Source organism: Taudactylus pleione, unplaced genomic scaffold (genome assembly GCF_031769625.1).
Source record: "Taudactylus pleione unplaced genomic scaffold, aTauple2 ptg000556l, whole genome shotgun sequence".
Taxonomy (NCBI): Eukaryota; Metazoa; Chordata; class Amphibia; order Anura; family Myobatrachidae; genus Taudactylus; species Taudactylus pleione.
In genome coordinates this window covers 24969340-24985923 of record NW_028284958.1, presented here as the reverse complement: position 1 = coordinate 24985923, position 16584 = coordinate 24969340, and the positions used below count along the sequence as shown (strand labels likewise).

The window sequence follows — 16584 nt, the reverse complement described above, 5'->3', positions numbered from 1 at the left end:
TGACATTATCAGGTCCCCCGACTCCTGCTCCGCTCTACCACGCAGAGCCGGAAGCCGGCCCCCTGTGGTCAGCTTTTTGGTTTAATTAGACCACAAGCTGATCACTTAAAAAAAACACACCTATCCAAACGCTACCCCAATGTTTTCCATTTTACCCACAGCTCTAAAAAACGGGGGTGACTATTCTGGTCCGTTCATTGGTCCCTTTCCAGCTTCTTTCCTCTAAGAATGACTCGGATGGGAGATATCTTATTTTGGTTGCGCAATTAGGCCATCACATTATAACTATTGTGAATTTGTACGCTCCCAATGCAGGTCAAGCCCGGTTTTTCCGCACTCTGTTAGCAGACATTTCCAAAGCCCACAGAGGCCTGCTATTAACAGGAGGGGATTTCAATGCAATATTGTCTCCTGATTTGGATGAAAGCACCCCAAAACATGCCCACCCTCCTCGTTTACCATATGGCACTCTTTGCAGGGCAATAACCGAGGCTGGTCTTTTCAATACTTGGTGGGCCTGATTTCAAGGGATTATACATTTTATTTGCCCCCGCATGATTTCTATTCTCGGATAGATATGATTTGTAGCGAGATATTAAAAATGTTAGTCAGAGTTGAGATTGTACCTATTGTGTGGTCAGCTGTTGTAGCTACTATAGACATTACTCTCTGGTCGAGGTCACCCTTCATGGAGATTAAATGAGACCCTCCTCTGTATCCCTAAGTTTAAAGACTATCTCCTTACCCATATTAAAGATTATATTGATCTTAATGTCAGCCAAGAAGTCCCCTATACCATGGTGTGGGAAGCATATAAGGCTGTAATCAGTGGGACGATAATTAAATAAGCTTCACACAGGAAAAAACAACAAACTAAAAAAATTGATGACAACTTTACAACTGGAATGCTCTCACAAACGTTCCCACTCCCCCTCAGTGCTCAGGCAACTACAAAGTGTCAGAGGTGAGCTGCAGTCAATATTGGTTGAGCAGACAGAGAAGTACTTGAGGTGGGCAAGTCAGAAATTTTATGAAAAAAGCAACAAATCTGATACTCTGTTGGCATCACAGTTGAAGACCATAAGAGCTTCTCAAACTATAGCAGCTATTCGAAATCATCAAGGAGCTATTACCTACGATCCTGTAGATATCAACCGCTCTTTTTATGATTAGTATAAGGTATTATTCAACCTTCATGGTCCCCATTGGGCAATGCTCCCTCCTTCGGTTGCACAGGAGTATCTTGATTCATGTAGACTTCCTAAACTTTCTGACGCCGCTAAGGCAGACTTGAACTCACCTGTCACCGGGGAGGAGCTGGAATTGGCTCTGAAATCACAGAAAGCCTCCAAGGCCCCTGGCCCTGAAGGCTTACCTTCAGTGTACTATAAGTCATTCTCTGCATTGCTTTCTCCCCACCTGCTTGCAGATTATAATAGGATACTGAAGGGAGAACATTTTCATCCCGATACTCTCAAATCCATTATCATAGTACTCCCCAAACCTCAGAAAGATCCCACTTGCCGGACTAACTACAGGCCAATATCTTTGTTAAACGCTGATATTAAGCTGTTCGCAAAGATCCTGGCTAATAGGCTGAACTTGTACTTGTTACAGTTGATTGAAGCTGACCAAGTCGGTTTTGTTCCCAAGAGACAGGCTCTGGACAAGACCAGACGGGTAATCAATTTGATCTCCTACATAAGTAAATGTAAGATACCAGCTGTAGTGTTGTCACTTGATGCAGAGAAGGCCTTTGATAGGTTATCCTGGCCTTTTATGTTTCAAGCTCTACTAGAGTTATGCACATTCTAGGTGATTTTGCACCCCAAAATTTTGCAGACCTGAGCGAAAAATATGGTTTATCCCCTACTTTTCAATTTGCGCACTTACAGATTTATAGCTTCATCCGTTCACTCAGTAAACCTCACAAATTGCGAGAACCTACCATATTCGAGCGTAAATGTGTTTACAACCCTGGCAGCAAGGGATCGATATCTAATCTGTATTTGATGTTAGCTCCCTCTTCCCTTGAATTTAGGGAACCATTTGAACAGACCTGGGAACGAGACCTAGGGATTATCTTGGAGGACAATGGCTGGGCAGATATCAGGGAATGGGCAGGGCCGGCTCTAGGGGTGTTCGACCAGTGCGGTCGCACAGGGGCGCCACCCGTAGAGTGCGCATCCCTCCCCAGCATCACGATTTCAGCGGGTCAGTACTGTCCCGCTGTTCCACCCGCAGGCCGAAGTGGCCCGTGGGTGGTCAAATGGGGGACTGGGGACCCCCAACACTGCTGCGGTGCCGGACCTCAGGAGTGTGAATGGATGCCGCGCGCATGCGTGCGGCAACCATTCACTGATGGAAGAAGGCTGGGGGAAGCCCAGCCAGTGACGGAATGCTGGGCTTTACCCCCAGCCTGATGTTATTTGGAGGCGTGCCATGCGAGCACGCCTACAAATAACGTCACGTAGGGGGCATGGCCTATGGTAATTAGGCCACACCCCCAAATTCAGGCGCAAGGATGTAAGGGCGCCTTCTCAAGGGCTGGCACAGGGTGCTCCGACCCCTGGAGCCGGCCCTGGCAATGGGTGGCTAAGTCCTCCATTAACACTAATATTAAGGAAAATTCCTTTAAAAGTTTGTTCCCGTTGGTACATGGCTCCTGCAAAACTACATCAGATTTTCCCAGGGTCTTCGGACCTATGTTGGAGACAATGTGGCCAAATAGGTTCCTATTTTCATGTGTGGTGGGACTGCCCTACGATATCCAAATACTGGGATGAAGTCATGTCTTTGGTGTCCAAGGTGCTCAGTGTTTCTCCGCCTAGAGACCCTCTACACATGCTTTTGTGTAAACCCACTGGCTCCCTATCTAAACCCCAAAACAAACTTTGTGGCCATATCTATAATGCTGCTTAATTGTTGATCGCCACAAACTGGAAACAAACTGAAGGCCCGGCAATAGCCTCACTGATGAAAAAAATATGGTATTTGGCTTCTATCTAATACATCACTGCACTCCTTCATGATTCAGTGACTAAGTTTCATGCTACATGGGAACCTTGGTATTGTGCATTTCATAGACAGTGTCCCGGTATGGAGTGATCTTGGTTTTCCGTAAATGATTTACTATACCGTAGCTTGCCTTTCTTTAATTCCCTTTCCCCCATCTCTTTTTTTTTTTCTTTTCTCTTCTTTTTCTATATATATATATATTTTATTTATTTTGTTTTTTGTATTTTTGTTACAAATCAAAAATTTGATTGTTGTGTATTTTTGGTGTAGTTTTAGTTTTTTGGAAAATAATATTTGATATATTTGAATTGTAGATTGTTCAAATAATTTTTTGTGTATGATAATTTTTGTGCTGTATTTTCTATTAAAATCTAAATAAAGAGAGTACAAAAAACCCCCCAAAAACACACTTCCCTGCATCCATGGACCGGTGATCGGTGTTCCGGTGATGTTTTCTGGGGTTCCGGTCAGCTGGTTTCTGGGCTCCTGCACGGTGAGCTGTACCATGCCAGCATTTCAGTTTACAGCATACAGCAGCTATCCGGGGTCACGGGGGGGGGGGGGGGGGTTTGTGAGCCTGGGCGGACACCTTCTCACTGTATTTTTTTGCAAAAAAATACGTGATGCCCAGTCCGTCAATTTGATGAACGACCCCATGCTTGTGGATGCGGCTAGTGAATGACATATTGTGCGGTTGATCACCACATTGCGCGGTGTCAAACGACCGCACGATATGACGTCCATCGCATCTCCCCTCTCCCCTAGATTGTAAGCTCCTAGGAGCAGGGTCCTCCTCCCCACTGTCTCACAGCCCTCTTCTATAGCACTTCTATGACAGCCTTCACCTTCAGAGCTGTACTGTGTATGGAGAATTGTGTTGCTAACTGTTACTTGTGTTCTGTTTATATTTTGGTTACTGTATTGTAATGTAATGTTCTGTGTACCCTTTACTGTATGTATGGTCCTGCGGACCACTTGTGGCACCCTATAAATAAAATGTAATAATAAAATAATAATAATAATAATAATAATAATCTGCCGTCTGCTGGGTACACAGGTAGTCAAATGTATACCCAGCTTATCCCTAACCTTCCCCCACTGCAGCCTAACCCTAACCCTCGCCCTAGTGCTTAAGCCTAACCCTTAACCCTAAACCTAACCCCTAATACGTACCTTCGTTATCGCAGATGCCGGGATTCAGTGCCGAGCTTGTGAGCACTGGCTTTTTGCGCGGTGGGATGTCAACTACATCCCATCCCATCCTAGGTGTACAAATACATATTCTTATGCCCCACAATAGCACAGAGAGCTGTCTTGCACCACAGGAAAGTGGAGGGTGCAGAAAACCCAATCACTAAAGCTTCTGTGTAGATGCCATCTTCAGTACATACTCAGTTCATGCCCACGTTAGTAAGCATGACTGTGTGATAGCTGGCCCAGAAACAACAGGGCTTGTCTGCACAACCTTAATCCATCAAATGTATGGTAAGGGGCTACACTGCTTGCTCTTAAGCACTGAGAACAAGTTAAGCACTGTAGAAAATATATGTATAATCACAGCTTTTATTTCTAGGGAGAAGATACTGCTGCTTTGAAAAATGCACTGGTATATTAATTTCAAGTAGATACAGGTAGTTCCCGAAAAAGACTATTATTCTGGGTTCTTATTTGCATGTGATTATGCGGAATACCTGGTGGAAGTGGAAGAACAGTTTTTTGTTTGAACATAAAAAAAAAGAATAAATAAATAAACTGTTCCACTTTATCGGCATGTAAATGTCTTCATAAATGGCTTCCCTCTTCCGTTGTTTGCTATAAACAAAGATGCTTTGGCTGTGAACACCCCTCAGAGACAGATTGTCAATCCTGTGAGCCTGTGTGATCAGATAAGAAACTGACTCAGTGAGGAGGGGCACTTTGTTATTTGGATTGTTAGCACTAGCTTGTTATTCTTCTGTCTAAATGAAGACATTGAAGGGGGCCACTGGGAGGACAAGAGTGGAGGACATAAGCACTTGTCGGGGTACTCAGCTGTTTCCCTGCTCAATCACAAGATAGGATATTGGCTCATCTGCCAGCGAGCAGGAGATAAGCTGTGAGTGAGCCAAGGGAATTCCAAGACAGAACACTACTTAGAATAATTCAGAAATCTCGCAGCAATAAACCCAGCTGTTAAAACAGATCAGCGGCTGAAGTGTTGCATATAAATAAACCGGAGACAACTGACAACAAAATGAGTATTAGGTTCACCTGTTCTCAGCACACAGTGGGCGCAGTCATTTTGTGGAGTGAAAAAAAATATTCAGCTTGCCAATTCCTTGGGAACAAGTTGCCAAGTTACAAAGTGCTACATTCCTCAGGATGTCACTAGTTTCATTGCTATATTAGAACGAATACTGTATCAGCGTAAAAATTGGTTGGGACTCGGAGTAGGTAACAAATGAACTTTAATTTTAACTTTACTTCACTAACAGATGCTGTTTTCAGTCTGTTCATCTCTGGGAAAAGCAAAGCACCACCAAATTGGGTTGCCCATTGGACATCGATGTTTGAAAAACAGGAGCCAATGCTTTCCCACCATCACTTTAAAGTGATTTTCAGTAATAGTAGCAGAGAGAATCAGTGTTATGTATTCAGATACTCCACTGTGATTTGCTCTTGGGGCTGTGACATAAGCAACCCAGCTTCGATCATCGATGTTCAAAAACCCTTGATGTTTCCCACCAATAGTTATTATATAACATTAGCATCATAGATGGAGACCATTGATGGAAGCCTTTTTGATGGACAACCCTGGCACCGAAGCTAAACAACTGGTGCTGTATGTTAGTATGAGGACCCTATGTGCAATAAGTGGCATGGAGCTCATTGGGGGGAGGGATCCCCAATAAAGTACTTATTGGTAATGGAGGGAATATGGAAAAAGTCATATATAAGGCGGAAAACCCATTTGTTTCCTATAACAGTTTTACTTTATTTTACCAACTAATTGATCTTTGGGGTAAATTTATGGTTTAAGAAAACCTAAAATGTGTGGGATTTTTTCATTTAAAAATGATTGGGGCCCTAAGCTAGAATATGAGCATTCTTTACGTCTCATTGCACTTTGACTCCACCACTGCTCGTAAATTCACGATCTATCCATCCATCTGCCTTCCCTGTGTCTGCACACTACTGTCTGTTAATTAGATTCCCACACTTTTACAACATCATTCATATTACTTCACTTATACCACTAACAGCGGACTCTTAAATAGCCTCATTCATTTCTCACACATCTTTCATACACGTCTCCACGTACATCATTCCCCATCATTACATCTCCTTAGTTCATGTCACTCTGATATACATTGATTTTACCTGCCTGTTGCACACACCACTATATTACTCACAGTACTACACGTCTTAGTCAGACCACACAATCTCCCTACCAAGAATGGATTTCACCTCTCCTTACTTTGTTCCTAGCAAATCATCTTTACGGTCCTCGATCTAATAATTCATATAGCAAATTCCCTATTCAGACATTTACAAGGTATTTGTTAATCAATATTCAACCACATTTGTTCAAATTAGTGATAAGATTTACAGTCACACCCGTGTAGTCTCAATCCCTACAATGTATATAGTTATACAAAGTTATCCTTCTTAATAATGTTAACATAGTAGCACTGACTTCAGGGCTTACCAGTACTTTCAGTTACAATGGCCTACTCTTTATGCATCCTAAACTTTTAATTCCATAAATACATAGTAATCTAAATTATTGTTGATTTATGTGTTTAATGACAATGATGTTGTAACTGTATCAGACATAGTCTAAGGGACCACAAATCACTCTTCTAGTAGAGACCCATCACTAGAAATTTTCCTTAAAAAACTTGAAGTTGAACTGTTCACAATGAGCCTTGATAGTTTTAGCCAAGGCCGGAGCCCCACAGAAGAACACCTGCACCTTGCCTTTGTTCTCTCCTTCTATTTTCTGGAAAACCTAAACAAAAACAAAATATAATTTCATTTTCCGAAACACCAAAAAAATACCCCAAAACAAAACATGGGAGTTGTGTGTTATAGGTTGTGTCATCTGGGTTGTATGGGATTAATAATACCTTATTCCAGTCAGGTCGCCCAGGCTGTGTACGGGTCCTCAGACCTGTAATAGAGTCTCTTTCCTCCTTCTTGGCCAGAAGGTCCAGGGCCATCTGTAAGCCAATGGCCTTCATGTCATTCTTGCTGAGAGCCGACGTCATGTACATATGCATCTCCAGAAACCTGCCTGTGACAGAGAAAGTGAGGTTGGTTTCCAAATGAAAATTGAGGTGTAACATATTAGAAATCTAGTTATTGTATTCCAAGTTCCCAGAATGTGTTTGACATTATTGGGCCTCATGTACGAAGAGAAGAGTTATCTTTGGTGACGCCATGCATCTCTGTGTGTGCTGGGTCACCAATCTTCTATTTTTGTTAAATACCCAAACCAGGGTATTCATTTTTATTTAATCATGGATGGGTACCTGTCTGGGATGGCAGGAGAATAGGAGAGCTACTTATGTATTGTATTTTCTTCAATTGGTATGTAATGTTTTCATTTGTTCATTATAAATCCCATCCACCCTGCCTTAATTTAAATTTGTTGATTGGGGAAGAGGCTTGGCAGTCTGTTTGCATTCTCAGTTCTGGTTGGATGCACAACACATGCATCAGAAGTAGATAGTCAGCCATATCGCTTGTAAGATCTGCTCTCATTTGCTGGATAATCCTCCAATTGGGACTAGAGGGGACTGTCTACTCTCCTACTGACTTGAGAATAATCAAGCAAATGAGAGAAGCCCTGACAGGGGGATGTAGGCAGCATGTTGACAATAACAATGTTGACAGTCAAAAGTGGAGTGTGTAATGTCATAATATCGACATGGGTAAAATGTGGACACATTTAAATTGTTGGCATATGAAATGTTGACAAAGTCAAAATTTCGGTAATAGAAATTTTAGGGTTAGCGTTAGTCTTAAAATTGAGTGTCGACATGTTCCTGTCATCATGTTGGCTGTCAACATATTGAACATGTCTATATTTTGTCAGTATCGACATTCTAGAAATGCTGAATAGGTCAGGATGTTGTCCCTGTGGACATTATGGTGTCTATATTATGAAGTCACCCGTACCTGATTCCATCTCATTATTGCTGATAGATACGAGCAGCATCTTATCAGATCACATGGAATAGTGCCATGGGGGGAATCCCTAGTAATTATCTGGTCTGGCCACAGTTCTGACTACTTTCAAAGCTGAAAGCTAATGTCAGTTTTATCCTCTTATTAGTTTTGTTTACTATATTATGCTTTCATAATTGTTGCGGTAACGTTTTTGTTATAAGCTTGGGTTGGCAGTGTTGCAAGAAAGTTTGGGGACATTGGGGCTGATTCAGCAGAGGGCGCAGATGGTGACCACACAGATTCCCGATTATCGGGAATCTTAGCCTGCACAGAACCCGTGCCTCTGCCTGATTGACAATTCCTGGGCTGTTAGGCCTGTGTCCCCGGAAATGTAGGCGTGTCACCTCTGTTTTCCTGGAGAGACGAGGCCAGGATCTGTTTCCATGGATGCAGACTTCCTGGCCTTGCAAGCCTGCCAGCCTGCGTAAGCTAAGGCTTACTCAGCTGGCTGGTGCCGCACAACATCGCAACCGTTGGTCACAATGGTGATCCCAGGCAGCTACCTTGGTCGCAGTGCTGGGATCGCAGATGCTGACAGGAGGCGTCTCTTCACTTCAGATGCCTCCCGCGGCATTTGAATTTTAGCAGGACAGAATTGCAAAGCCGCTTGTGTGCGGCTTTGTAATTTCATTCACTGATGAATCAGCCCCATTGTTACGGTCATTATCTGGTTACACAGCTACAAACCATTTTTGTATGTCGATTAATTTATAATTATTATTGTTGTCTATTTATATGGCTCTACAAAATCTTTCAGTGGGGATTTAAAGCACAAAGGTGTAGAGGACCATCTGGTATGTAGAGGACCAACTGGTATTTGTGCAAGAGTTGCATTACTGTACATAAAACATGATATATAAGGTATAGAACAAACAAGTGTCACACAGAACATGCAAGAGGCTTGGCAATGCTGGCTTAATTCATTTGGGGCTGATGCTGGTGCTGTTGAGACTGTAGGAAATGGGTCAGGGTTGCCGACATTCTGGTTGCCCCGTCCGGGAGGGAGCAGCCAGATCAGCAATGCAGGGGGGGCGTGGCCGGACAGTTTGTGGGCAGAGCGGGGGCGTGGCCATGAAATCATGTCATTTTGGCACCACCCCTGCTACACAATGCCAAGATTAGCGGCATTGTGAAGCAGGGGGCGGGGCCAAAATGACACGATTCAGCGTGAATCGCATCATCGGCCTCCCCCGCTGCGGGGGTTTTTCTTAAAACCTCCGGGGAGGCTTGCCTGCCTTTCTGGAGGGCCGGAAGCGGCATCCGATTTTCGGGAGGCTCCCGGCCGAATCGAGAGGGTAGGCAGGTATGGAATGGGTGTGATTCTGACTTGACACTAAAGGGTAAATTTACTAAGATGGGGTTCTATTAAGAAGTGATGTTGCCCATAGCAACCAATCAGATTCCAGGTATTATCTTCTAGAAGGTGCTAGATAAATGAGAAGTCGAATCTGACTGGTTGCTATGGGCAACATCACTTCTTAAATAGAACTCCTATCTTAGTAAATTTACCCCTAAGTTTCATTTACAAAGCTGCTAAAGCTTGTATGGAAGAACTTAAGTATGCATACATCAATATATGTATGCACTAGGGGGCTGATTCTGAGTTGGGAGCAAAGCAAAAAGAGCAAGTACCTTTACACTTTGGCAAAACCATGCAGCACTGCAGGTGGGGCAGATGTAATAAGTGTAGAGATATTTAGATATGAGAGGGGTGTGTCCAAACACAAACCTAAATTGCAGTGTAATAATAAAGCCGTCCAGCATTTGTGGGCTACATGTAAAAGCAGATTGATGATAACGCACCTCTTATTCTGCAGTGCACAGTCCTTACTGCAATGTTTGTAAGAAACAATGACAGAAAGTATAGACCTTTGCAAATCAGCTACCAGTATATTATAAAGATGCTCAGTTTGTATAAGTGGAAAGGTATAATAAGTACAGACAGAGGCTGCAGCGATAGTCACGTACCCTCTGGTTCCCCATCAGCTTGGTCCATCTCCAGCTTGGTTAACAGACTGACAAACCACTCAAAAAACTTCTGGTCTCGGTTTATCCAGATGAAGTCCACCTACCACACATGATGTATGACCATTAGCAATATGCAGGGAAATTGCCGTGTTCTTACCTCTAATTAATGTCAATATCTGCTTAGAGTATTCATAAGTGTACATCTATATGTGTGTGGATTATGATTTCATTCATGTTTATGTTAGGAACTTCCCAGATGGGGAAGACTGGCACAAATTGCTGAACTTATTGTGTATTGCAATATATGGATCCAACTTTCCCTGTTGTTTCCCTTGTTAGTATATGTCACTTTTCATGTAGCATACTGTTACAGTGACCCCTGGGACCTCAAATTAGCACTACAAGAACCAGCATGCCCTCCAAATGCTGGTTCCATCTACAGTATGCCTCTCAAAACAGCAAACATAACAAAGTGGAACCTGCTCAAATCAATTTGGCAATACTCTTCAGGTGCATGAAAGGGAGGAGTTATACTAAGCAAAAAAACAGAGGGGGAGGTTCCCCAGATGTCACCCAGCACACTAAATTGTACCAACAACAATACTTGAAAACTATAAGGTGATAGAAATTCAGAGATATTTGTTGCGTGCATAAAGTCACGTAAACACACATGGTGGCTTACCATGTATTATCAAATGCATGCAACAAATATCTCTGAATTTCTATTACCATAAAGTTTTCAACTATTGTTGCAGGTACAATTTTGTGTGCTGGGGGACATCTGGAGGACACTCCCCCCTTTCTGTTTTTTTTGCTTAGTATAACTCCTCCCTTTCATGCACCTGAAGAGTATTGCCAAATTGATTTGAGCAGCTTCCACTTTGTTATGTTTGATGTTTTTTAAGAGGCAAAGATGGAACCAGCATTTGGAAGGCATGCTGGTTCTTGTAGTGCTAATTGGAGGCCCCAGGGGTGACTCCCAGGTAAGCTGGCTCTCAAATTATATGTGTTTCTGTATGTGCCTTTATCATGAGGCCTTACAATAGACAATTACATGGCCCAGAGTGGGTACTCAGAAGCGCATGGAGGGGTTTTTTCTGAGTACCCAGAAACCCCCCCTGCCCGCCGATAACTAAGTGTAGTGTGGACCGCAGTGAGTGCGGTCTGCACTACACACTAACAAACACACCGCCGCCGGCACCGGATAGTACGCTCGTACTACGCGGTGGTGCTGTGTTTATTTTAGCAGTCAATGAGAGTCAGACAGACTCTCATTGGCTGCTGCGTCCACGGAGGGAGCCGGCTGAAGCTCACTCATGAGCTCCGCCTTCTGGTTCCCCCCGACGGGGGATGATGGAGAGACGTCTCTCCGATAGTGCAGAGCGGGCCGGGAGGAGCGGACAGCGGCGGTTGCAGCAGGAGTGAGGATTCAGGTAAGTTGTGTTTTTTTTTGGTGTGTGTACGTAAGGGGCATGGACACTGGCACTGCATAGGGGGGGTGGGCGCTATAGGGGGCACTGTATAGGGGGGTGCTACTGGGGGCACTGTATAGAGGGGGTGGCCACTACTGGGAGCACTGCATAGGGGGCGTCGCTACTGGGGGCACTGTAGAGGGAATGACCGCTACTGGGAGCACTACATAGGGGGGTGTCGCTACTGAAGGCAATGAATAGGGGGGTGGCCCATGCTGGGGCACGGAATAGGGGGACTACTACTTGGTACACTATATAAGGGGCACTACTTGGTGGACTATATAAGGAGCACTACTGGGGGGACTACTACTGGGGGCACTACATGAGGGACACTACTGGGGGGACTACTACTGGGGGCACTATATAAGGGGCACTACTGGGGGCACTGCATGGGGGGACTACTACTGGGGGCACTGCATAGGGGGACTACTACTGGGGGCACTATATAATGGGCACTTACTGGGGCACTGCAAAGGGGGGACTACTACTGGGGGCACTATATAAGGGGCACTGCAAAGGGGACTACTACTGGGGGCACTGCAAAGGAAGGACTACTACTGGGGGCACTATATAAGGGGCACTGCAAAAGGGGGGACTACTAATGGAGGCTCTATATAAGGAGCACTACTGGGGGCACTGCAAAGGAGGGACTACTACTGGGGGCACTGCAAAGGGGGGCTACTATTGGGGGCACTACTGGGGGTACTGCATAGGGGGGCACTATATAAGGGGTACTACTGGGGTCACTGCATAAGGGGGACTACTGCTGGGACCATTGGGGGGAGGGGGGTCTTTAATAAATCATGCTGGCTTTATTTATTTGCCTGCTACATTCATGATTTTTGGTGATAGAAGTGTGTGTGTGTGTGTGTCTGTCTGTTTGTGTCTGTGTCAGTCAGTGTGTGTGTACCCCGTCATAGGCTGAGTGGTATATTTTACTGTAGTGGTCCTAAATCCTGTGTAAGCTGTTTCTATTTGTCTGTCTATCTATTTATTTGTGGCTAGATGTTTTTTCATTGGTTCGGTAACCAAGGATTTGGAAACCCCCCTTTCAAAATCCTGCGTTTGCCACTGGTACTGTTATAATGCAGTGTAGGGACCACCAGTTGTCAGAGAAGCCGTGAAGTTGACATGGTGGCTTACCATGTATTTGCAAATGCAGGCAACAAATATCTCTGCATTTCTATTACAATATTGTTGCAGGTACTATTTAGTGTGCTGGGGGACATCTGGGGGACACCCCCCCCTTTCTGAAGATCCCACCTTTCTAAGCTTCATCTCGTTGTCTTTCAGTGTCTCACACCAGGAATAATTGCAGTTGGGACAGTTCTGTTTTCTCATCCGATATCTAGTAACACACAATAAATTACAGTGCAGTACAGACACAGATATATCATATATACTGTAAATCTGTCACATATATAACGTCTACAAAGACCACCAGGAATGTCATCCTTACCATGAAACTGCTGTTCTGCAATGTATTAATAATGTTCTTGTGTGGCACTATCTCTGAGACAAATATCCAAGTTTTATATTCTTTGTGTGTCACTTGCTATAGATGTTGGAATATAATGTTGGTGAATCTTCATTGTGCTACCTTCTGCACCCAGCATGCACTTAGGAAGATGCTTCCACTATGCATAGGAATGTGCTTTTGCCTGGACGCTTGGGCACACTATAAGGGCACAAGACTGCAATGATCAGGTTAAAGCACAGCTCCTCAGGCTTTGACTCATCGTTCCTTACATTGAGATCTTCCTCATTATGAACCTATTGTATGACCGGTATGTAGTCAGGAAGCCGGCGGTCAAAATGCCGACTGCCAGCTTCCCGTCTGTCAAATCCCGGCATGGGACTAATGATAGGCGTCGAAATCCCGACGCCTATCATTATCCATCTGCCAAAATTCTGACGCCCGGCATACCGAACGAATGTAAGCCGGGCGTCGGGACCTCTTAGCCGCGGTAGGGGAGGTTAGGTTTAGGGACTCCCGAGGGGACTTAGGGTTAGGCCCCCACGTGAGGGTTAGGCTAGGTGAGGGGAAGGGTTAGGGTTAGGCACCCCCGGGGGGAGGTTAGGGGTAGGCACCACCCCGGGAGGGATAGGTTTAGGGTGCGGGTAGGGGGGGTTAGGTTTAGGCACCCCTGGGAGGAGGTGAGGGTTAGGCACTAGGAGGGAGGTTAGGGCTAGGCACCCCTAAGGATGGGTTAGTGGGGGGAAAGGGGTAGGGATAGCATACTTACCTCCGCTGTTGGGATCTTCACCCATCGGGCTGCTGGCGTCAGGATTTCAACCGTCCGGCGGTCATACATACCGATTCCCTTAGTTCATGGGAAAGAAAGAGTTCAAACAACTGTCTTTATTTAATTTTGTGGATTCTTAAATGCATAGCTTTATTTGTGCTGTACCAAATACCAAGCTTTTGCTAACATCCTGTCACTTGTAATGTAATGCACATAGATAAAGTGAATTTTGTGAATATATGAATTAGGGGTGAGCGGGTTCGGATTTCTGAAATCTGAACCCCCCCGAGCCCCCCCGATCCGAGTCCGATCCGAGTCAGGCTCGACTTTTCCCGCCTGACTCGGATCTGAAATCGAGGCAAAACGTCATCATCCCGCCTTCCGAGTCTCGCGGGTTTTGGATCCTATATAAGGTACCCGCGTCGGCGCCATTTTCTCACTCGGCTGTGGACAGTGAAGAGGGAGGGTGGGAGTTAGGGCTGTGTAGTGTAGTGTAGTGTAGTGTAGTGCTGCTGTTGTCCACTACTTCAAAGTCCATAGGGGCTGTGTTGTGCTGTGCTGCTGTTGTTAATAGGGGCTGTGTCCACTACTTCAAAGTCCATAGGGGCTGGCTGGACTGTGTTGTGCAGTCAGTTCTCCATAGGGGCTGTGTCCACTCCAAAGTCCTGTGCAGTGTCCCAGTCCTAAAGGAGTGCTGTAGTGTTGTCCAGGGGGTGCTCTGTCCATCAGGGGTGCTCCCCCCAAGTGCTAAAAAAATAATATATTTTCTGTGTTTGTGAATTGTGTGCGCAGTAGCCGCACGTGCATCAACAAAGTAGTGCCAAGCGTGCGCCTGTGTCATAAGTAAAGGGCCGGCTGGCTTGACCGTTAAAGGGTGCTGTAACCCCCGAAAGTACACTCCAGTCCAAACCAAAAAAAAAATTATTTTCTGTGTTTGTGAATTGTGTGCGCAGTAGCCGCACGTGCATCAACAAAGTAGTGCCAAGCGTGCGCCTGTGTCATAAGTAAAGGGCCGGCTGGCTTGACCGTTAAAGGGTGCTGTAACCCCCGAAAGTACACTCCAGTCCAAACCAAAAAAAAAATTATTTTCTGTGTTTGTGAATTGTGTGCGCAGTAGCCGCACGTGCATCAACAAAGTAGTGCCAAGCGTGCGCCTGTGTCATAAGTAAAGGGCCGGCTGGCTTGACCGTTAAGGGTGCTGTAACCCCCGAAAGTACACTCCAGTCCAAACCAAAAAAAAAATTATTTTCTGTGTTTGTGAATTGTGTGCGCAGTAGCCGCACGTGCATCAACAAAGTAGTGCCAAGCGTGCACCTGTGTCATAAGTAAAGGGCCGGCTGGCTTGACCGTTAAGGGTGCTGTAACCCCCGAAAGTACACTCCAGTCCAAACCAAAAAAAAAATTATTTTCTGTGTTTGTGAATTGTGTGCGCAGTAGCCGCACGTGCATCAACAAAGTAGTGCCAAGCGTGCGCCTGTGTCATAAGTAAAGGGCCGGCTGGCTTGACCGTTAAAGGGTGCTGTAACCCCCAAAGTACACTACAGTCCAAACCAAAAAAAAAATTATTTTCTGTGTTTGTGAATTGTGTGCGCAGTAGCCGCACGTGCATCAACAAAGTAGTGCCAAGCGTGCGCCTGTGTCATAAGTAAAGGGCCGGCTGGCTTGACCGTTAAAGGGTGCTGTAACCCCCGAAAGTACACTCCAGTCCAAACCAAAAAAAAATTATTTTCTGTGTTTGTGAATTGAGTGCGCAGTAGCCGCACGTGCATCAACAAAGTAGTGCCAAGCGTGCACCTGTGTCATAAGTAAAGGGCCGGCTGGCTTGACCGTTAAGGGTGCTGTAACCCCCGAAAGTACACTCCAGTCCAAACCAAAAAAAAAATTATTTTCTGTGTTTGTGAATTGTGTGCGCAGTAGCCGCACGTGCATCAACAAAGTAGTGCCAAGCGTGCGCCTGTGTCATAAGTAAAGGGCCGGCTGGCTTGACCGTTAAAGGGTGCTGTAACCCCCAAAGTACACTCCAGTCCAAACCAAAAAAAAAATTATTTTCTGTGTTTGTGAATTGTGTGCGCAGTAGCCGCACGTGCATCAACAAAGTAGTGCCAAGCGTGCGCCTGTGTCATAAGTAAAGGGCCGGCTGGCTTGACCGTTAAAGGGTGCTGTAACCCACAAAGTACACTCCAGTCCAAACCAAAAAAAAAATTATTTTCTGTGTTTAGCCGCACGTATATATCAAATCGATATAACATAAATGGAGGACCAAACTTTCTCCGATAAAAATAAAATAGAGAAAGATCAAGAACCACTTCCTCCTAGTGCTGAAGCTGCTGCCACTAGTCATGACATAGACGATAACATGCCATCAACGTCGTCTGCCAAGGCCGATGCCCAATGTCATAGTAGAGGGCACATACAATCCCAAATGGCAAAGTTCAGGAAAATGACCTTGAAAAAGACATTTAAATCAGCTGAAGAGAAACGTAAACTTGCCAATATGCCATTTACGACACGGAGTGGCAAGGAACGGCTAAGGTCGATCCCTAGTATGTTCATGACTAGTGGTTCAGCTTCACATGACGATGGAAGCCCTCCTCCCACTAAAAAAATCAAAAGAGTTAAGCTGGCAAAAGCACAGCGAAGAACTGTGCTTTCTAAGAAGATATCAC

The 16584-nt window shown here is 45.0% G+C and overlaps 1 protein-coding gene across 1 annotated transcript in view; it reads right to left on the bottom strand.

Moving 5' to 3' along the window:
* Window positions 1-5526: 5526 nt before the first annotated feature.
* Window positions 5527-16584, bottom strand: part of NOX5 (NADPH oxidase 5) — a 58231-nt gene continuing 47173 nt past the window's right edge. Inside the window, exons 13-16 of the mRNA XM_088452896.1 lie at window positions 12936-13020; window positions 10201-10300; window positions 7128-7294; window positions 5527-7009 (exon numbers count right to left, since the gene is read on the bottom strand). Coding sequence (XP_088309022.1) covers window positions 6878-7009; window positions 7128-7294; window positions 10201-10300; window positions 12936-13020 — 484 coding nt within the window. The 3' untranslated portion in view covers window positions 5527-6877. The remainder of the gene's footprint in view (window positions 7010-7127; window positions 7295-10200; window positions 10301-12935; window positions 13021-16584) is intronic.